This window comes from Topomyia yanbarensis, chromosome 2 (genome assembly GCF_030247195.1).
Source record: "Topomyia yanbarensis strain Yona2022 chromosome 2, ASM3024719v1, whole genome shotgun sequence".
Lineage (NCBI taxonomy): Eukaryota > Metazoa > Arthropoda > Insecta > Diptera > Culicidae > Topomyia > Topomyia yanbarensis.
The window spans coordinates 296,031,716-296,054,763 of NC_080671.1; the positions used below are offsets into that span (position 1 = coordinate 296,031,716).

General features: G+C 38.1%; 2 protein-coding genes across 5 annotated transcripts in view; one reads left to right on the forward strand and one right to left on the reverse strand.

The window, feature by feature from the left end:
* Nucleotides 1–23,030, reverse strand: part of LOC131683299 (cartilage-associated protein-like) — a 651,036-nt gene extending 628,006 nt beyond the window's left edge. The window contains exon 1 of the mRNA XM_058965141.1: nucleotides 22,456–23,030. Coding sequence (XP_058821124.1) covers nucleotides 22,456–22,494 — 39 coding nt within the window. The 5' untranslated portion in view covers nucleotides 22,495–23,030. The remainder of the gene's footprint in view (nucleotides 1–22,455) is intronic.
* LOC131683298 (transcription factor Sox-11-A) overlaps nucleotides 1–23,048 on the forward strand; it is a 69,296-nt gene that overhangs the window by 2,170 nt on the left and 44,078 nt on the right. The window lies entirely within an intron of this gene.

Genomic DNA, 23,048 nt, shown 5'->3' on the forward strand with positions numbered 1-23,048 from the left:
CTCTAAGTCAAGCCACACATCCTACTTGGGGAGTTTCCCAGTAAAGTTCAGCCGGAAATAAACTGGAATTCTGGCTTGTTTCAGTTCGTATTCCGACTCCAGTGACACAACCGATTCTAACTAGAATCGGTTGTGCCACTGGAGCCAGAATACGTACTGTAACCAGTCAGAATTCCGGTTCATTTCCGGTTGAGCTTAACTGGGTTGTTTCCTCTAAGCTGTAGAATAGTCAGAAGAAATCTATTTCATAAGATCGTGCCAGAATGGGTGAAAACACCAATTCATCGACTTTCCACTCTGGTTCCCAGTTAAACTCATTCCGGAACCGGTTCGGATTTCTGAATGGGGTCAGTATGGTTTCCAACTCAAATGCAACAACCGATTCCGACTCAATCGGTTTCAGAATCGGTTGTTGCATTTGAGCTGGAATCCATACTGGTTCCATTCAGGATTCCGAATCAAATTCCGAATGGTTTGACCGGGTTACTTCTATGCTAAACCACTACGCAACAATAATCTAAGGGACCATTCATAAATTACGTAACGCGTTTAGGGGGGGGGGGGGGTATGACAAGTTGTTACATGTTGTGACATACGGGGGAGGGAGAGTAAGCTAGATCGTAATGTAACATATTATTACTGAACAAAAAAATATTTCGAAGAATTTGTTACGTAATTGTAGAGAAATTTGTGACAATTTGTTTCATGGGGGAGTGGGAGTCAATTTTGGGCAATTTTCGCGTTACGTAATTTATGAATGATCCCTAATCAAATGTCTACGCAACTAGATACTAAGCTTAAACGATGCGATTCTTGAATTAAAAGAATTTGCGGTAAAATTGTTAATTGTACAAGAATGCAGCTTGGTGCATTGTTTATCCACCTTGATTTTTTATGGCTCCTTTAACCACCAACTAGAGATGGTCGGGTTCGGATTTTTGGACCCGAAACCCGGACCCGACGGGTTTCGGGTCAGGTTCGGGTTTTGTAAATTTACACTTCTCGGGTTCGGGTCGGGTCCGGGTTTTCAAATTTGAATTTATTGGAGATTCGGGTCAGGTCCGGGTTTTTAAAATTTTAAACTTTCGGGTTCGGGTCGGGTTTGAGGTTTTCGAATTTGTAATTTTCGGACTCGGGTCGGGTTTAGGTTTTGAATATATTACACTCAACCATTTCTTGACGCTGTTTACGTTCATACACAACACCCTCTTTTTGTAGTATTAACTTTATTTACTGTCCTTTACTTCGTGATATGAATGGATGACACATATAACCGAATTAAATTTAACCTTTGAATTGCTAGAATTCGTTAATTTTCTGATGCTCAACTACTGTATTTTGTAACCTTCGCGCTAGTACACTGAGTGCACGCTGTTCTGAACATCTAACGAAATCGTCTTAGCGCACCAGCTGTTGCTCGTTCAGTTGGCCATTTGCGCGACTTCCAGAGGGCTAATCACGCATAAAATTTCTTTTCTTCAAGTTCGCAAACTTCCCGAATAATTTTATTTTTAAACGAGTTCTCATGAGAGAGCATTCAAGCAATCTCTATGCGATTTATTTTTCATGATAATTATCAATAAACCAAGTCAAAGTAAATTTGACGGAAAATATATTGGTTCAAGCAAGTAGAAATCTACGGGAAGTAGGGACAATCTATCAACGATGGCGCTCATGTGGTAATGGTATACTAGCGCCACTATCAATTCAGTGGTACATATATGAAACAAGCACTTTCTGTCACATCGTACCTGGGCTAGGCCGTTGCATGATCCGGATTCCTTCGAACCTGAAGTAGCACCATACGAGTCCATTTACATCTGCCTATGGCAAAACGAATTACTGACGAGAGGAATATTTACTATTATTAAACGTCGCATTTGTAATGTTTCATGAAACTTATAAATCGTCGTTATATCAACCGGAAAGTAAAATAAATCGGCGACTAACGCATGGGGAAACAAGAGGCATAATGATGACAGATTAAAACGTACTTAACCAAACTTTCTAATTTTTGTTTATCGAAAACCATTCCTGCAAGAGTGGCTTTGTATAATTTATTACATGTATAATTTATTAAATAGGGCACTGTCAATTGTAAAATCGTATTCGATAGTTTACGCGACGCCGCCCGCGTTACTGATTGATACGGTCGTGCTTAAACTTGTGTCGAAAAGTGTAAAATAGCTCTACTATTTTAATGAATCTGTCGTAAAAATATTGTGTGTACAGAAGCCATGAGCGGATTTGTAGAAGTTTGGAGTCGTTCCGAGAACTTCATTGGAGTCGAAGTATCTCTACTGGCGCGCATACCGTATTAGCTAATGACATCAAGAACGCGTCGGAGAATCTTGATTGACACCCTTCGACACAAGTTTAAGTACGACCATTCCAATCAGTAACGCGGGTGGCGTCGCGTAAACTATCGAATACGATTTGCCAATTGACAGTGCCTTATTTAATAAAATATACATGTAATAAATTATACAAAGCTACTCTTGCAGGAATGGTTTTCGATAAACAAAAATTAGAAATTTTGGTTAAGTACGATGGGCAAGGTTGTTTTAATCTGTCATCATTATGCCTCTTGTTTCCCCATGCGTTAATCGCCGATTTATTTTACTTTCCGGTAGAGGTAACGACGATTTATAAGTTTCTTAAAACATTACAAATGCGACGTTTAATAATAGTAAATATAAATGCCAATTCCGTTCGCCATTAATTTGTTTTGCCATAAACAGATGTAACTGGACTCGTATGGTGCTACTTCAGGTTCGAGTGATTCAATAATAATTTTGGATGATTCTTTTGGATGAGCCTTGGATCCAGTTCGGGTGCCTAAATTTAAAAATCTTCGGGATCTTTGGTTGATTCTCCGTATTAACAAGGTTTAGATCGGATTTCTCGAATTATAAATTTTCTGGTTCGTGTCGGGTTCGGGTTTTTAAACTTTGAAATTATCGGGTTCGGGTCGGTCTCGGGTTTTACAAAACTTTCATTTACGGGTTCGGGTTTTGCGATTTTAACCCTCTAGTTCCCAACACCGCCTCTAGGCGGTCTCTTTAAAATAATATAAATAAAACTACTAAAACATGATTGTATGTTGTCATCCGCACTAGTATTTCTTCCTAACGTTCACACCTTTCATACACACACACACATTGTTTGAATAATCGTAGCTTTCTGTTAAAGGCAATTGAAGCTCAAAGTTGAAAATTCGATGAAAACGTGGAAAAAAAACTATTTTGTGTTTAGTGGTAATCTCCATTAAACAAATTTTAACTATTTTTGGAAATTTTAATAACTAAAAAAATATTTTTGAGTAGCCTGTTAGTAGCATTTTACTGTAGATGTGAATTGGTTTAGTGGAATAATTCGGAAGTTTTGCTTTTTTGGTAAAACGTTTTGCCCGCCTAAAGGCGGTGTTGGGCACCTGGGCGAATAAAAATTCAGTCTTTTGTGATTACTTATCGTACCGAAACTAACTTTATGTGCAATTTTAGCTGAAAAGAAGCACGTTTTAAAATCATTGGGTGAATGCTGCTGTTAGAATATGGATGTCCTTATCATTCAATTATATTTAGGGGAGTCTGGGGTAAGTTGGCGGAATCTTTTTTTCTCCTTTTGTATTCGACATATGGCGCTGTTTATAGTCCTGCATTCAAGTACTGTGTAATACATTCTCCCATGTACTTATGTTGCATTACACACCAAAAAATAATGAAATTTAAACGACATGTAAATCAATACGAATGTAAACATACAACGATTGAATCAAAAAATTTATTGAAAATTACGTTAAAATCAATTCAGCATCAAAAAGCATACAATTTTTCACTTTCATTCGTATAATATTACATGTCATTCATTTTACAGTAGTAAAAATACATTGAAGTGCATTGGTTTTCCATCTAAGAAAAACTGTAATTTTCAATCCACGTGTAAAATTATAATAAAATTCGTTAAAGAAAGCACGACAAGTCGTGTGTATTTGTGGTGGAACTTACATTTTACATTTATATTCATGCTCCTAATATATGCATGAAAATAAACTTAAAATCACAAAATATTTTTTTCTGTGTACATTTTGTTTCGTTCACGTTAAGCGTTAAGTGTTCGATCATATTAGTGTGCAGAGCCCATTTTAGTCTTATTAGGGAGGGTGCCTCCCCATTTCATTAATTACTCTGAATACAATTGATGAAATGCGTATGAATTGGCACAAATATCTTTGCTTTTCAATGCGTTGAACAAAGATGGCTAACGCTGCTCTAACCACCGGCTTCCCATGGTTAGGGCGAAAATAGGCTCATTACCCTAGGTGAAGATTTTAAATTTTAGCGCTTTTATTCAGCTAGTTCAAAGCTGTTCTACGAATGACTAGATTTTTCGATAGCGCGAAAAGAGAATTTTCCGTGGCCGTATATACAATATACGCAACCACAAAAAATGTTCTTTTTTGTTTGTTTACTTCGGAATTTCACCTGAAGAATCTCGAAAATTCTCTTTTACACGATTTTCTTAAATTAAAACATAAAACATGATAGCTGAAACCATCGCAGATACTGGTCTCCCCTACTATAAATTAGAAGTCAAAAATTAAACAACCAAAGCACTAGAGAAGTACTCCTTAGCTTGGGTGATTTGCGTTCTGATGGAGTCAAAAATATAAACCATCTGAATTCGTTTATGTTGAAGTAACTAGAAGAAAAAAAGTTTTTGCTTTTTATTCGCCCAGGTGCCCAACACTGCCTCTAGGCGGCCTACTTATTTTAAGGCTTTAAAGAAATATCCATTGCTTACATGAATCATCAACATTATTTTCGTTTTTCTCATCACGAAACCCACCTACAAAAGTTTTTTCAAGCCAAATAAAAATTTGGGCACTAGAGGGTTAAAATGTTCGGGCTCGGGTCGGGTTCCGGTTTTTTTAAATTTTAATATTTCGGGCTCGATCGGGTTCGTGTTTTTCAATTTTCAAGCTCTCGGGTTCGCGTCGGGTTCGGGTTCGAAAAAATTGAAACCCGACCATCTCTACCACCAACCACAACTAAAACAGATATTAGACCTTAAGATCAGTCATGAAAACCGTCATGAATTTCCATAAATTTAAAAGTGGAATTAAATTGGAAACAACTCAGGCAGAGCGTTTTCATTTATTGTTTCGAACAATTTTTTTCGAACTTTAAAACTGGTATACGTTGCCGCTCACGAAAAATTATCTCAGTATGGAGCTTTCTATGATAAAATAGTACTAACTGATGATTTTAAGGTGGGACAGAGAATGGACAAAAATCGAAAACGAAAAAAGCAGTTTTTTCCACACCGTGTGTTAGATCTTCATAAAAATTAATCAGCTTATGTAGAATGTTGTTACAGTAATGCTGATTAATTTTTATGAAGATCTAACTCTAAGATCAGTTTTCTTGCACACCATGTGCAAAAAACTGCATTTTTCGTTTTCGCTGTTTGCTCTTTCTCTGTTCATCCTTAATACGAACATGTTAGGGGCCGTACACAAATGACGTAGCTTTTTTCGGCGTTTTTCGACCCCTCCCTCCCCCCTCGTAGCACTCTAACCTCCCCCTTGTAAATAACGTAGCATTTCTGACCCCCCCACCTTCCCAACGCGACCGGGGGATGAAAAAAAAATTAAATATTTGTTACAATTCTTTCAAATAGGGTGATGAGCCTATTTGCGCCATATTTATATTATCACCCTACCCATTTGAAGCCGTTGGTTAGAGCAGTGTCTGCCATCTTTGTTCAACGCATTGAGTCAAACAGTAGCGCAACAATAGGGGCACTCGATAAGAGTTTTCATTGTGCTCAAACACGAGAATTTTATTGATTTCAATGCATTTGTGTTAATATATTGGTCCTTAACAACGAAGCAAAGCGGTTGATGTCCATTTTTATGCATTCAATTGATTATAAGGCAAGAAATTACCGAACTAGTGAGACACTTTGCTTAGTATGGTGCAAATAGGCTCATCACCCTACATGTATTTACAAAATGTTTGACGGTTTTTATCTACATTTTCATTTTAAAGGCAAATTGCGAACAAAATAATCCCATTTCATGACAAATATCGCGTTAATAATTTTGTTTTGAGGTTTATATGTCATGGAACAGGAACAAAAGGTCTCTCAGTTCACGATGCAGCAGCTGCCCATGATTCTAAGAAGCATACATTTGAAAAATTACTAAATCTTGTGTGGTTGAATCCGAAGAGAAAACTTAATTCAGTTAACAAACTAATAGCGGTAAGCTTGAATCTAGTTGGTACCGCCGCACGGTACTATCTTTGATTTTAGGCCCGAGTTTAGTCCGGCCTAAGACGTTAGTACCTGTAATTACAGAAATGGCTGCATCCTGAAGCCAAATGAAAACAGTGTAAAAGGCCGCCATGTTCCTCTTGCATACATCTCAATAATTTGAATCAACTTTTCGAACTTTATGTGCAATATTATGGCCCATGTTGCACAAAAATCATATGAGTGCAAGTAAGCAAGTTTTATCCCGTACGAAAAACAGGTGTAATCGAATTTTAAATGCATTTTTTTAAATATTCTCTATCGTCCTATATCTAGAAGGTGCTACACGCTCATTTCAAAATGCCACATCGAAGAGTTATATTGAAGGTTAGCAGAAGTCGAATCATATTGAAAAAAAACTGTCGAACGAAATTTTATAATTGGATTCAGAGATGAAAATTGTTTTCGTTCGTTATGGCGTTATGGCTATCAAAATGAGTGAAGTTTAATTTGCTCACATTTTTTAGTCATTTTAACACGAGGAAAAGAATATATAATCACAATTTGTTCCCTTTTCTAGGTTTATCTTCTCTCAAAGAACAACTTAAGCAAGTGGAAGTTTATTTATATTTTTACTGCTTTCGAAAGAGTTCAAAACTAAGATTGAATAAAAAACTGTAAATGAAGCCATGCCATATAGCCTAAGTAAAACTTTTAAATATGACGGCAAACAAACTGTTACAAATATTATCATTTTGATCGTTATTTAAATGTTGTCGGAGCTTATTTGTATTGTTTCGTAATTTATAATTTTCTAGCATATCTTGAACGATTTGCATTTCCGCTGTAGTACAAATTTTCGTTTAATTCTTCATGATAGAACAGATATGCTCAGGGTATGAAAGAGCTGTGAAAGCTGAGACTAAACAGATGACTTGGCAAAATTACGCAAAAAGTTGAATACGGAAAAATCGCTTAAATCGTTTCGGAACTTAAGGGGGGTTGTGTAAGGTATAATCGGCAAAAAATTGGATACTTTAATTTTTTTCGATGCAAAGATTGTCTTTTGAGTCTGACGCCACATCGAAAACTGTACACCATAACTCAAAATCTACTGGACCAAACGTTGAGACATTTGCACAGTTGTTTTTCACAGCATTTCACAAGTAGTCAAGGAAGCTTTTATTTTTTGGTCGATTTTCGATTTTTTCGTAGTACTTTGAAACCAAAGTCCGATTATTGCTAAAACAACGATTAACATGTTATTGTAATAATATTTAGCAGTTTGCAAAAATCTCTTGTAGTTGCCTGGGCAATGATGTGAAGAAGAAGAACTGTGCAAAATTCAGAACGATTGGTCCAAGAAATTTTGTCTGCATCCAGTATCAGGTTCAATTTGTAAATTTATAATTGTCAATTCATTATCAGACAGATGGCAGACTATAGGAAATAACTAATTATAATTTTTATTAATTAAAATTACTGAACTTTTGGTATTTCAGGCTTGATTGGGTAGTCGTGCTGATAATTTGAATTACTTCATTTTCAGCAAAGTAGGTCTGCCAAATTCTATATGCATGGTTAATAGACTAGTTGGGTAGGATGGTATAATAAGCCCCACCAGGCTAAAATTTCAGGTTTCCATTCCATGGACGACATAATTATCTGAAGCAAATAAATAATTTTTCTGGCATTTTTCATGTGTTGCAGAACAGCAACTGATACAAACTTTTCAAAAGATGTAAGCTTCCACTCTTTTTCTATAAGCATTTGATTTAATTTGGATCAGTCAGATTTGGCTGAACTGACTACTAAGTGTAATGTTAGAGAAGCTCTTCAAGCCCTTGGAGTGGCTAGCGCCTAACATTACAACTCTATAACGTTCTCGATAGTATGCACCATTATTAGCAAAATAACGTTTTAGTCAATTATGGATCTTAAATAATAAATTGTTTAAGCGGTTACTCCACTGTAAAATTTTAAAACAATCGATTTTTTATTTATTAGTCTAAAATGTGCTTTAGGATGTAAAATATGATATCCCAAAATATGGAGAACGAAAACGATTCAAAAATATACAAATCTTGACAAACATATGATTACGGCGTATAAGCCAACTGTCAAAATTCACTTTGAGAGCAAATTCTGGACAAACCGTTACTCACCAAGCACAAACGTTGGTAGTAAACGCAAGAGAAAAGTTTTCTCTTTCATTAACTGGTGTGAACTGTATTCAGCCAGTAACGGTTTGTCCGGAATTTCCTTTCAAAGAGAATTTTGACAGTTGGCTTTTACGCCGTAATCAAACGTTTGTCGAGAAATTTTCAATTTTGCCGCAACGCTTCTTATGTATAACCCATGTGTACTGCAAACTTTACCCGCGTTTTTCTCGAAACCACTGGCCGGAAATGTAACTCGAACAAATGATTTTTGGTCGCTTTGAAATTTTCACAGTATATTCAAAATTAATTTCTCCAGTCACGTACGCAGGATTAAATTTTCTATTGCTTACCTTTTTATTGATTTGGTGTAGATTTTTATGACATTTTCTACGTTTTATCACTCAAAACTGCACTGATTTTAAGCGAAATGGCCGCTTAAAATCGAAATATCGAAAAAATCCTACGTACATCGCTATTGACATAAGGAATCAGAAAAACTTTAGTTTTTGGCGCTAGGTAAAAAATAACGGGAGATAGATTTCCGACCATGGACCCCTTCCAAAAAACGCTCATGAGGTGAAAATGCTGCAGAGCCGCCATCTTGTGATGAAATTGCTCGAAAAAAAAAAATTTTATTTGATACAATACTTATGTTATAAATCCCATTCAACAAGATGTCGATTCACCATTTTATTGAGCAATAAAAAAATTCTCGAAATATTCAGACTATTAAATAGCATTAACAGTGAATTTTAAATTAACTTTATTGTACAGTTTTTTTAACATAGCCGTGTATTGCTGATCAGAACGCAGCAATGCAAATGGCAGCATCATGTTACCGGAAGAAGACAAAATATGCAAAAATTTGTCATGTTTCTCCTGCACACATTTCGTTATTTTCAATCCTCTCTTCGGCATTCTTCTGGATAAATATGGCTCCCTTTGCTCGCAATAAAGATGTAAATATATAAGCCAGTTTATCAGGTAGGAAAGACAAGCACTGTCGAACTACACTAATAAAATAAAATACCAAATAATGCGTCGAAAACTACGCATTTTCAATAAAAGTGGAATAACCCATTAAGTGGGTAAAGAGTTCGTATCCATAAATGAATACAGCTCTTGTACGTCAACCTGGGTATGCTTTACCCTTTATTTTTCGCAGAACTGTTACAACAAAACGCGTGAAAAATATCCATTCATGAAAATCGCGCCAGAATGAAAAATACTGTCAATAGAATTATTTCTGAATTAAAAAAACATAAAATAACATACATTTCACATTATTGTCTACTTAACTACTTAACAAAATAAAACTGCCAACTGGATATATTTTTGGTGGCTGGATCTTTTGGCTGCTCTAAAAATGCCAAACTTGCGCATATTTTGCAACATCCTCAGTAGTTTAAACAACCGTTTTTACGAGCATTGCCGAAATGTTCCGTTTCCGCCACGTACTCAGATGCAAGCCGGTAATTTGCAGGTTCCGCTACGAACCTTAGTTTGCAAGTAAACTCGCTTAAAATTTTTTTTAATGACTTTTCACTCATTATTAAGATCAGTATATCCATTGACATTATCTCATCGAGTAGTTGTGAAATGAATAAAAAGCACCCATTGAATTTCCATTCCAATGGATTTTGACAGTTGGCTTTTAGGCCGTAATCATATGTTTGTCGAGAAATGGGCAATTTGAATACTTAAAATGGGTAAAGTTTTTTTACCGTGTTTATCTACCCGATTTTTTTTTATTTCCTCGTTCTTTCCTTCTCTCTACACGCTTGATTCCAATTGCACATCAAAGGGTTACAGTAGGGCACGTTTGGATAAATTGAGAGCAATTGAGATCAAAGTTGTTTTTGTGAATTAGAAGCAGAACTACAATAGGAATTGTTTTGATTTTTTTCTTTTTGCTTATCGCTAAGAGAATAAGGGGGACGATTTAATTCGTTAATATAAATCGATAACATATTTTCACGAATTATTGCCCATATATCTATTGTATCAAACATCAAAAAAAGTAAATAACGGAAGAAAATTATTGTTTTAGGGGATAGATCCAAACAAATGACAATTGGATATAGATCGTAAAATGCAATATTTTATGAATTTTCCTACACTCGTGGTTAGCAAATTGAATCAGAATGTTAACAGCTTAGAAATTAGCTCCACAAATACTCTAAGCTAAGAATAAATAATTGATTTTAAATATGTGCAATGTTCCAATAAGAATAAAATCACATAAAACATCTGAACACAAAATATTTTGAGATTTATTGTGAACACAACGGTGATCAATATATTTATTTCGATTTTTGGCATATGCATCAATAGTTCTGAACAACCGGTACATTATTCCAAAACATTGCTTGAACCGCGAATCAGAAAAGAATACGACATAAATATGGAATACGTCATATTAAAATATTAATTTACTCTATAGAAATAATTAAACAGGTATAAGATTCTGTCAGTTGTTGTAATGATCATAAGTTAGTTTGAAGCAAAATTGCGTATAAACGGCACAAATAGTTACAGGGTGTTGGTAAAAATATATTGCTAGGATGTTTTAAACTCTCATTTATGTTTTAATGTACTTATTATTTTATTCATAAAATCATAGAAATTTTGTTAGCAAATAAAATCGTTCCAATTTGCATTGATGCATTATAGAAATATATCTATATTATATCTGCCAAAAAAATAAATATAACACTCGTGAATATAAATGATCATTCTGTCAAAGTTTAATTTTTTGTTTGATCTTTGTTTACTTTTTATTTAAACTTCGCTGAAAAACGTGTATAATTTTAATTCGCAGGCCTTCATTGATAATTGATCTTTATTTCAAACTTGTGAAAATTCACTTGAAACGAAAATAAATGTTCTCCCCCACGTCATGGTATCATGTTCAATTAGAATGACACTCACAGTTCATTTTAAATTCAAATTGAAATATTTTAACCAATTTTTTAATCAAAGTTTGAAATCTCGACAAACATATAATTCCGGCTTTAAAGCCAACTGTCAAAATTCTCTTTAAAAGGAAATTCCGGACAAACCGTTACTCGCCAATCACAGATGTTGGCAGCAAACAAAAGAGAAAAATGTTCTCTTCCATTAACTGCTATGAACTGTGTTTATCCAGCGACGGTTTGTCCGGAATTTCCTTTCAAAAAGAATTTTGACAGTTGGGTTTTAACCAGTAATCATATTTTTGTCGAGAAATAACTATCATGGCACCAATTACAACCGATGGTTCAGCCACCTCTAACTCGACGAGCGCCTATTCAATTTATTTTCTTTTGTGCATATTATGTCACTACAAAGTACTGTACATCATCGGCCAACTTTCAACTATCCAACACGTTAAAGTTCTATGTTCAGAAACATATCGGCAACAAGTTGACAAAATGTGATGTGATGTGATGTGATTTGAAGCCACCATCAGCTCAAGGTTTTTCCAGTGAATGCGGGTAGACTTACAGTAGCCCCAAAATAGTTTATCGTGAAACCTTCACATTATTGCTGTTACTAAAGGGAAATCAAAAAGGGTTGGACGGGCCCGTAAGCAGTGACACTTACGCACACCCCGCAGGGGAAAAAGGAGGAAAAGAGTCCCTTCCAACAATAATATTTCAGTCAAAAGGTAAACAATTTCGCTATACATGCTTTACCCACCTGATGGTTTGTTTTGAGAAGGGTGCGTCAAACTCATATAAGACCTTTTGAAGAAAACAAGTTTCCTTCAAGTGACTTGGGCTGGCTATCCACGTTCCCTCGTCCAGTCCTCAATTCGTATGATACCCTGTTGCTCCCATCCCTTCCCAGTATTCAATTGTTATATAGTGTATTTACAGCATTACATGTTATCAGGATATTGTATGTAATAGAAATTATGATTCATAATAATATAACAACATGCAATCATATTATATAACAACAAGCAATTAATATAACGTATACCATGAATTTAATTTTGGTAATGAGCAACATAAAACAATATAGTGCATATAATGAGTAATGAAATCAAAGGGATAATATTGTGATGGTAGAGACAATCCATGTGTTGCTGGAAATAAATGATAGCAGTACAGTAAAGACCCGTTTTTATCAGCCTCCTGGTGTATTTACGGCTGATGCAGTGTAGACAATGAAAACCTTGGCTCGTTTCCCATAATCGGGTCACACAATTCAAATTTCAATTTTATTTTGCATGTTTCGCATCGATAACATAAAACAGATTTACTCAATAAAGGATTTACTCGAATATTGTTAGGTTGGTATACTAGCAACCATCAGACAAAACTTCAAGTGAGGCTAACAAAATAGTGCCAAAAAAAATTTCATGTCATTTTTTTTTTTTTTTTTGTATATAGTTTATTTCGTGTTTAGCTTATTTTAAAATAATATTCAGTCATCTAAATTAATCATAAACATCAGTTCATCAACACTTAATCTACTATTTACATTGGCATTTATAAATCTTATAAATTTTATGAACTTTTTAAGTATTTCGGTTCTTTTGGCTGTTGAAATATTGTCCAAAACTGGTCTAGTCAGTTCACTGAATGACAGTCTTCGCCACCCGTCGAGCACCATAGTAATGTGTCGCTGAAAGTATGCCCATGCTGCCACTACTCTAGGACATTCGCTGAATTTATGCTGCATTGTTTCGACGTTCGCCTGACAGTATTGGCAGTTTGCGTTGTTTGCTCGGCCGATGATGTGCATTAGTCTGCGATGTTCTGTTTTCTCATTAACCAGCTGGTAGAGATCGCTGCGCTCACTTGATAGTAACTTTTTGGATGCGATATTCGTCCATATTTTCCTCCACGCGATGCCGGGTTGATTTTCTTCCACTCTTGGTGGCGCTATTTGTTCCAGATAGAAACGATGAATTTGATCGCTAGAGGGGGATTGTTGGAGATGGTGTGGAAGCAGAGGAACTTGTTGCGAAAGGAGTTTGAGACATGGGATTTCGGCGGGGGCAGGAATATTTTGATCGAGGTAGGATTGATAGAATGGAAGAGAATCGATTTCCTGTAGATGGCGATTAATGAAAAGGGCTTTGCATTTTATTGCCGGTAGCTGCAGTTTGAGCCCACCCTGCTCTATACTGCGCGCTAGTTGCTGCATTGGGATACGAGCTGAGAGCCCACGAAACAGAAAGTTTCCCATAGTTGCGGTCAATTTTGCCGTGTGGGCACATTGTGGCGGGAGGACAGATGCTAGATACCACACCTTCGCTGTGATAAAGGTATTTAGTAGTATCACTTTCTGTTGAAGATTTAGGGAGCGCATGTTGTGCATCCATATCATCTGTGAAGTTTTTGCGATTAAAGCATCCCAATTTAATTTTACCATTCGTCGCACCGAATTGGCGAAAACAACACCCAGTACCTTAACTTCCTCTTTATTTTGTATACCATCCACTACCAGCGGGTCCCCATTAATGAAACCAACATCAATGGCAACTGTTTTCAGTCGATTTAGTTTGGCTCCCGACACAGTCTCGAAACGGTCGAAAAGCTGAAATATACGACCGATCGTTTGTGTTGAAGTTACAATCACAGTGATGTCGTCAGCGTAGGCGACACACAGATCACCATCACATATACGTTCCAGTCTTGTGAGAAGAGGATGGAGATAGACCACAAAGAGCAGCATCGAGATCGGATCTCCTTGTCTTACTGATCGTTCTATACGGAACGACTGTGAGAGGTGCCCATTAACTAGCAGTCGTGAAGAAGAGATAGCGGCAACCCGAGCGAGCCACCCGACGAATTCCTGGTTGATTCCAATAGAGAGAAGGGTCCGGTGCAGAAACCCATGCGAGACTCGATCGAAAGCGTGATCGAGGTCGAACGATATCAACTTCCCTTTCTGTTTCCTCGTTATTAGTTTGGACACTCGATCTTTCAGCGAGAGTGTAGCTTGAAAAATTGAGCGATCATGTTGGAACATTTTTGAGCGTCGCACAGAACACGGTGGGTCCGCAGTATTCGCTCCAGCCGTGCCTTCATCACACGGCTGAGAATTTTATAGTCGGTGTTCAGAAGGCTAATCGGACGATATGCTCTCGGAGTGGCATCGCCTCCTCTCTTTTTAACAAGCACGATCGTGCCATCGGTGAATTCGGGCGGAAGCTCATTCGTCATCGCTTCATTGATGACAAAGTAGAGTTCTCTGTATATCGTGTCGAAGGTTCGTTGGTAGAATTCTACTGGTATCCCATCGATACCAGGCGACTTTCGTTTCTGCGATGCTCGGATGGCATTTTTCAGTTCGTCGATTGAAATTTCTGCCATTGGTGCAGCGTTCATCTCGTCATTCTCCGGTACAATTCTCTCGCTTGCGAGGTTTTCTCCCATATTCTCCAGTCTCGTTTCTTCGCTCGCATACAGATTCTGGAAGTATCGGAACATGTACTGTTCTATCTCCAGGGAACTACGTATTTGTTCTCCTTGTTCGTTTTGCAGCTGTGAAATAGTTGTTTTTCTGCGTCGTCTGTCGCCCAGCTGAAAGGTCGAGAGGCTCTCTCCTGCCAGGAAGGTCTCGTTGATGCGTATAAAGTTTTGCGCAAAACGACGTTGCAGCGTGAGCATTTGCGCTTTAACTCGATTAATTGTGATTAGCATAGCAGGGTTTCGAAAATATCCGTCATAGGCGAGCCGTAGCTCAGTATAAAGGCGTTGGTATTCAGCGTTGAAAATTTGATATGCTTCGCTCGATTTCCAGCGAAAAAACGATTTAATTTTTGGCTTCGCAAAAGATATCCACCATGTCAGCCAATTGGGGTAGTTTCTTCTCTGTCTGCTCCAAAACTGCCAACGGAGTTGAAATTCGTCGATATTTTCAGTGGTTAAAAGATGCGGTCGAAGGGACCAAAAGCCACGACCTTGGGCACGGCCGAGATGAGGAAGACAAATACGTGCTGTTAGCGCTTTGTGGTCTGAAAAAGCACATACGTGCGTTGTTGCACTTCGTAGATGTTCACAAAGTCCTGTGCTTATATAAATACGGTCGAGCCTGGATGCCGCATTGTGCGTAATATATGTTGGTGCGGGGGTTGCGGGGTGTAGTTTCAGCCAAACGTCTTGAAGTTGAAGTTGCTGCACGGTAGCCTGGAGTGCTGGGCTCGAGTTGACACCTGTGGAATCACTTGCACGGAGAACGCAGTTAAAATCACCAGCGAGAATGATGTGTTGCGTATTATAGCGAAGATAATAGGCTAGTGTGCCGTTAAAAAATCTTTCCCTTTCGGCTCTAAGTGCGCTCCCTGATGGGGCGTAGATGTTGCATAGAGTAGTGTTTTGCACTCTTAGAGCAATGAGGCGACCATCCAGGCTTTTTTCGACATGCGAAAACTGTATATAATCCCTAAGTGCAATTGCCGTTCCCCGCCTCATTTGATCCACGTTGCAGATCACGTTGAAACCAGGGAGAGAGAGTTGTTCGTTCTCTATCTCCTGAATAAACACGATGTCCAGCTCTAGCGTTCGAATGAAGGATCGAAGTGCTTCAATCTTCGTTGCGTTCGTGATATTGTTAATATTGACGGTGGCGATGTTATAACTAGAGAACTCAGCCATTAGGACGTGTTGTTGCTCCCGTCTCGCTTGGCGTTCTCTTCCTCGACACGCTGCTTTTTGCCTGGAGGGCGAATGCGAAGCTGTCTTTTGGAATTTGATAGGTCTATAGATGAGTCTGTTTCGTTGCCATCGCTTATAGTTCTGTGGTCTGTGCCAGCATTTGCAAGCGGTGGTTGACCTGTAGCCCCGGTCATCAACCCGCTGCTTGGTGGATCATTTGTTCCCAAAGTGGAGAGTAAATTGGGAAAATTTTGTTCGTCCGAGATCGGTGGTGGTAGTAACGTTTTTTGCTGCCGCTTCGGAATTTGTTTCGGCGGTTGCATAAGCTTGGCCGAGTTGTTGTCATTATTGTTCACATTGGGAGTGATTTGTTTTGTTACTTTTTGTGGCATTGGTGTCGAGCTCATCTGCTTTGCAGCGTCCGCGTATGATTTTTGCACTAGTAGCTTTTTGTTTTGCACACAGGTAGCCCCGATGTGAATATATTCGCGGCAATGACGACAAGTTTGACGTTGTCCAAAATACGCTACTTGTGTCGTCTCGCCATCTATGGTTATCCATGATTCGATATTGCGCTCTACAACCATTTTAACGATTCGAACGCCAGTCGGAATACCTGGAAAATCAACTTCAGTTCCACAGTATTGTTCCCGTATTGAGTATATATCGCCGTATCTTCCGAGAAAGTCGGTGATTTTTTGATCCGAGACATCTTCCGATAGGTCATAGAGCCTTATTTATACAGCTCCATCCTCCAGTGTGATTCTTAACGGGTATTTCTTCCCGTCAACTGTAATTTCATGCCGATTATCGTGTTCTTCACAAATTCGTTGCGCCAGCTCCAAACTCACTACTTTCACGAAAGTCACTCCTAGAGCTCTGCTGTTTTGAATTCGTAACACTTCACCTTGTTTTAGTCCCAGTATTGTCGCACAAAATTTATGCACTTTGGCAATGTCCGGTTTTTTCGGCACATTCGCAAAATCTATGCGAAATGTGTTTTCTCGACGGCCCATCGCGAAGTCGTGCGAAACGGCTCGGCGATGAACAGAAGAAATAAGTCACTGCTGCTGTTAAATTAGCTTGTGTTCGACTTCCGCGAGACAATAGCGTAATAGCGTCTGTTCAGCTCGGAAGTTGAGCGCTCACTGCGTCATGCTAGCAAAAGCGAGCCTTCACTGCATAATTAAATGAAATTTTCCAGGAAATATAAAATAACAATCAACAAATAAATATTATGAAAATTCTTTCTATACTTAATATGAATATGGTGAATTCACGCAATATAGTCAACATCAAACCTGCACACTATTATGGATTAAAAAAGTACTCATTTGAACTAAAAATTTAACACACAAACTAAACTGAACGTCAGTAACACCTAGAATGTGGCTCCTATAGATGAACTACATAAAAAAAATAAAGCAGTTGTATTCGTATTCCTCATAAACATTATTATTATATGACTCGAGCAATGTTGAACATTCGATAATTCGTTTACGCTACATTATCTAAACTTCACTGACTTGTGTGAAAAAAATGCAGCGTCTTGTATATTGCTGAAAAAGTGAATTATAATTTATTATATAAGCAATTGAAGTAATGAAGTATCAATAAAACAATTAGTAACAATACGTTAAATAATAATAAAATGTATGGAGTGGGCATATATTAAATTATAATACTAGATTTTTAAAGTGCCATTTGTTATAATGATCTCGCGGCTCTCCTGAAAATCCACCAGCGACGCTATTGAGCCATTCTCTCTCTCTTGGATATAGAAGTAAATATAGATATAAGAAGTATATTGACTATTAACACCATCATCCCCAAGCCACTTACAACTTATATTACATTCAAACCGCTATAACTCCTATTCTATGCTGATTTTCTTAGAATAACAATTATGTTGGTCATTGGGATCGCTTTTCGGATCCAATATGTAAACAGGCATGAAGGGATTAATCATAATAAGCGTATGGTGAAGGGCACATATAGGGTAATGAGCCCATGTTCGCCATGTCTCCACCAGTACCCCCCCCCCCCCCCCTTCTGACGCCGTTGACCAGAGAAACGTCTGCCATCCTTGTTATGCCGACTCGAGTTCTTGCCGCGGTCCAAACAAGAGTTTCACCGTTTTCACAGCATTTCCGCTACTATACCGTTTCCCAACAACGAAGCATGCTGATGCCAATCTGCACGCACTCCACCTACTGCAGGCCGAGCAATCAACGAACCAGTGAGAAATGCCCCTCTATAGGGTGAACATAGGCACTTTACTCCACGAAATAAAAAATGTGAGATCATAAAATACACTGAAGTTTATGTACTGAATCGTGGTACATAACCCTAATATTCCTTATATCAATATATCAATTTTAATATATGAGCTAAACTTAAAAGCAAAAATGCTGTTACCATCTTATTTACACTTAAACCTGGCAAATATCGGCATTGCATGCATTTGCTTAACCCTCCGGAAGTAGCGCTTATGGCCCACTGAACGAGCAGCCGCTAGTGCCCTAAGATGATTTCGCTAGATTTTCACAGCAGCGTGCTTTCAGTGCACCAGCGCAACTGCCAAAAGGTTAAGTACCTCTGAGCTCCGAGCATATGACAACGAAGCGAACGAACAAGTAAGCAGAAGCAGACAGGAATACAACCAATAATAATACTGTCAATTCCACTTGACTTCTACATGAACAATATTTTCAAGATGCACTTGTACCATCAAAACATTAATCATTAATCGATTTATCGACAATATTTCCACTTGCGCAGCGTACGGCATCAATACTTTCATCAAGCGGACCGGAAATTGGAACGGAATCTATAAAATCTATAAAATAAGTCCAAATAAATAAAATAATTCATTAGTGCTGCTTGAACCTCTAAGTGGGTTGATGAATCGAACGTCAAATGCGGCCATGGGGCACTGTCAATGCAGCCAGTTCATTCAAACTATGTGAGGCAAAAAGAGAAGCTATGCGAGAAGAGCGACAAAATAAACAGAAAAAAAAAGAAAAAGTAAGCATTTATCGGCAAGTCCCGTCCCAGGTTTCGACCAGACGCGCAGAATATCCGAATCTGTCGTCTGTTTACCACGCTACTGGTGTGTATGTATTTATGTAAAAATCATGCGAGCGAGAGCGAGGACTGTTGAAGGCACTCAGTTGCTTAACCCAATACAGTCATAAACCACTCACACATAGACCAGTACTGGTATAGTAAGAGCCTCCGCTCCCAGTCAAAAGCACCAACATTCACTATTAGCTTGAAAGTAATAATTAAAATAGAAGTCTCACTCTCAAAACATGCTTTCGTACCGGCACTCGAGGGGCCATTAATAAGTGATATTTGGGCGATAACCTAGATAAAATAAATGCTGTAATAGAACGCGGGGGAAGGTCCCATCCAGTCCTCGTTGTCAGCTTAGCCGCTTGGCACATGGGATTTTTGCTTGTTCTGGTTCTCACACACACTGCTTACCACAACGCTACCATCTATGACTCTATAGATTCGCACACAAGCTCACTTTTTTCCACGCGTCATCTCATGACCGGCAGATAGCAAAAAACACTTTTCTTATATTTTTGATATTCGTACAACAACCTGGTATTTTAATCCCGACACTTTATATCGCACACAATATTTAATGAAACAGTAGCCAATTATAAAGCACACTTTTTATCTAAAACAACTTCCTACCGCGGGATGTACTGTACCACCGCAATTACACGTCCTCTACCTAAGACTGTCACAGCGCTACTGATCGGCAACAAGTTGACAAAATTGTCTCAAACCCTATGGAACGATATATTTGACGAAGAAAAGCTATTTTACTGCAAGAAAATATCGGGATGAATTTACTCATTTTCTTTAACTTGAATTTGTTGTTTTTTAGCATTGACGTGTAACGCAGATCAGAACGCAGCCATATAAATGACAGCATCGTTTGATTAAAGCTTACCAAATATTTTAGGCCGGTTTAAAAGTTAGTCCGGTTTAAAAACAGTTAGTACGGCTTTGTGCTTACGGCTATTAGTTTGGTAGCTGAATTAAATTTTCTCTTCGGATTCAACTAAATATAAATTAGTAATTTAGATGAACGTATTCTTGTTAGAATCATTGGCAGCTGCAGGATTTCGAACTGAGAGAACTTCCCTTCATGCTCTCCATGACATATAAAATTCAAAACAAAACTATCAACACTATATTTGTCATGAAATGAGCTTATTTTGTACGCAATTTGTGTTATAATGAAAATGTTTATAAAAGTCGTCAAACATTTTGAAAGGACATGTATTCGACATAATTGTAAAACATATGTAATTTTTTTTCATCCTCCGGTCGCGTTGCGTTGCACAGGATGAGGGGGGGGGGTAGGTAAATGCTACGTTATTTACGAGAGGGAGGTTAGAATTTTGTGACCAAATGCTACGAGGGGGGTGGGAGGGGTCAAAAATCGTCGGAAAAAAGCTACGTCATTTGTGTACGGCCCCTTATTATAACGTGTTTTAGCTGTGTAGTGTGAACCTAAGAGAAGAGACGACAATAGGCTTCTTGTTCTTCTTAATTTTCTCGACTAGGCCCTGCCGTAAATCTAAAGACAACAAGCGTTCATCGTTGCCATATTCCTTTTGTGTGCTTTTTGCAATTGCTGAAAGGAATTGTACCTCAAAGATCGCACCTCAACCATGAATTTACAATGCTAGCAGCCTTTAAAATTAAATTTAATTTTTATTCATGTCTCTCTTAACAATAAACGTAGCTATATCGTCATTCAGGACTTTTATTCAATTTGCATGTAATGTTGATGTGTGTGAAAAGTTGCCAGAATAGATTCAGCAGCACTGTTTTCCATCCCGTTTGTAAATATAATGAACGCTCAAAACTGGCAAAACGACCAATCAGAATCTGGTTCAATATTGAGGTTGGGGACTGGATCAAACTAGCTACGCAATTGTCAAAGAGAATAGGGAAAGAGACGAATAGTGTGAAGCCAAAAATACCTTATTGAGCAGACCAATCGTGCAATGTAAATAAACATTACTCATGTCTGAGTTGGAGGAGATAAGTATTGTACTTCTATCAAAAAAGAAATTTGAATTTTCGTCAGAATTTAGCTCAATCGTGATTGTAAGGTGCATTCTAGAGTATATGTATGAGTAAAAATAAGCTTTAGAATTATTTCATCTCTTTGTTTCGAAATGCACATCGTTTGATAAACAAATCCATCGATCGACATACGGTTTGTTTTCAAAATATAATAGGAGTCATTTAAAGTGCTACCTTTGGAAACGGTTGCCAAATTCTAGTGTTGAAATCATCGTAAAGGGAGTGTTGCCGTTTTGACTGATTTTCACTCTGCGTCTCTTTCACTATTCTCTTTGTGAACATAGTATAAGACACCACGTGCCTTTGTTTTCTCTTTCTTATCTTCTTGTCTGCTTGAGACAAGTGACAGCCGAAATGTGGACACCTGTGCATCTTACTGTAGAGTTTACGATGTTTACAACTAAACCTGAGTGCATATAAGGAGAGTGACGACGCTGTCAAAATTGGAACAATGATTATTTGTCAATGTCATTCCAAACGAGACAAATCCATGTATTTTGAGAGATCATTTGTTCGTTTGGAATATTACTGACAGATAATCATGACAGTTGTCTTCACTCTCCTTACATACACTCTGAACTAAACGTTATTTCGGCAGCAGGTTCAACAAAATTCAACATTGAACGCCACAAAATTGTTTCTCCGACAAAAGATAGTCATCAATAGCATAATGGGTTCCAAATGGTTCTCGTCGACTTTTCCTTAGCTTTCAATTGCGTCAAACACGGTTTACTAAAAACGAAGCTTAAGAGGGAATTCGGTTTTTCAAACTCCGCATGTAAGCTGATATCATCGTTCCTGGACCAACGGAGCCAGCGAGTAGACCTTGGTAATACCACCTCGACCGCTAGGATGTTAACAGACGGAACACCGCAAGGTTCGTGTCTAAGCGCGCTTCTTTTCTCGCTATACATAAACAGCCTACCAAGTGTCGTTAAATGCGAATACCATCTCTATGCAGACGATCTCCAAATATACGTATCTGGTCATAAAAACGATGTTAACAGACTTATTCAGCTGATCAACGCCGACCTCAACGCAATCCAAAATTGGGCGATAGAAAACCAACTTTTTCCCAACCCCAAAAAGACAAAGGCTATAATATTCTGCAAGGAAGGTACGGTAGTGCCGCAGGAAAATATTTGGTTCTGTGGTGAATCCATTGCACTATCCAAAGAAGTCAAAAACCTCGGACTCATCATGGACTCCAACTTAAAATGGGGTGCACAAGTCAACGAAATCACAAAAAAGACCTACAACACTCTTCGAACTTTCCGACGATTTCAAGGAGTACTTTCCGTACGAACTCGTAAAAAACTCACCCAAGCAGTACTGATGCCATTCTTCTCGTACGGAGACATTGTTTTTTACCCTGGACTCTCAGCTACACAAAAAGAACAATTACACCGATGCTTCAAGTCGTCAGTGAGGTTTGTATACGGGCTACGACGGCGTGACACAACCCGATTGGTGCGACACACAATACTCGGATGCGATCTTCTCGAAAACTATCGTCGACGCATATGCCACTTTATGTATGGGGCCTACCACGGTTTGCATCCGGACTATATTAAGCATCACGCCCCAATCGGACGAAACGAACGAGCCAGATCTTTTAATATGCCACACCACACCACCAGCCTGCGAAAAAGTGTCCTAGTGTATGGAGCGTCCACCTGGAACTCGTTACCACTTTCTGTGAGGCAGCAAAATTCACTGACATCTTTCAAAGCGGCGCTCAATAGAGCCTACTAAATGAATCTTCTACTTAACAATATGTCTACACCCTACCAACTTTTCTGAAAAGTAATAATTAAAATGTCCATTTTTCCTTGACTTGATACAAAGTTTATGTAACTGACAAGTTTTCGTTCTGCTGATAAATAAATTACAAATTACAAATAGTTTATCTTAT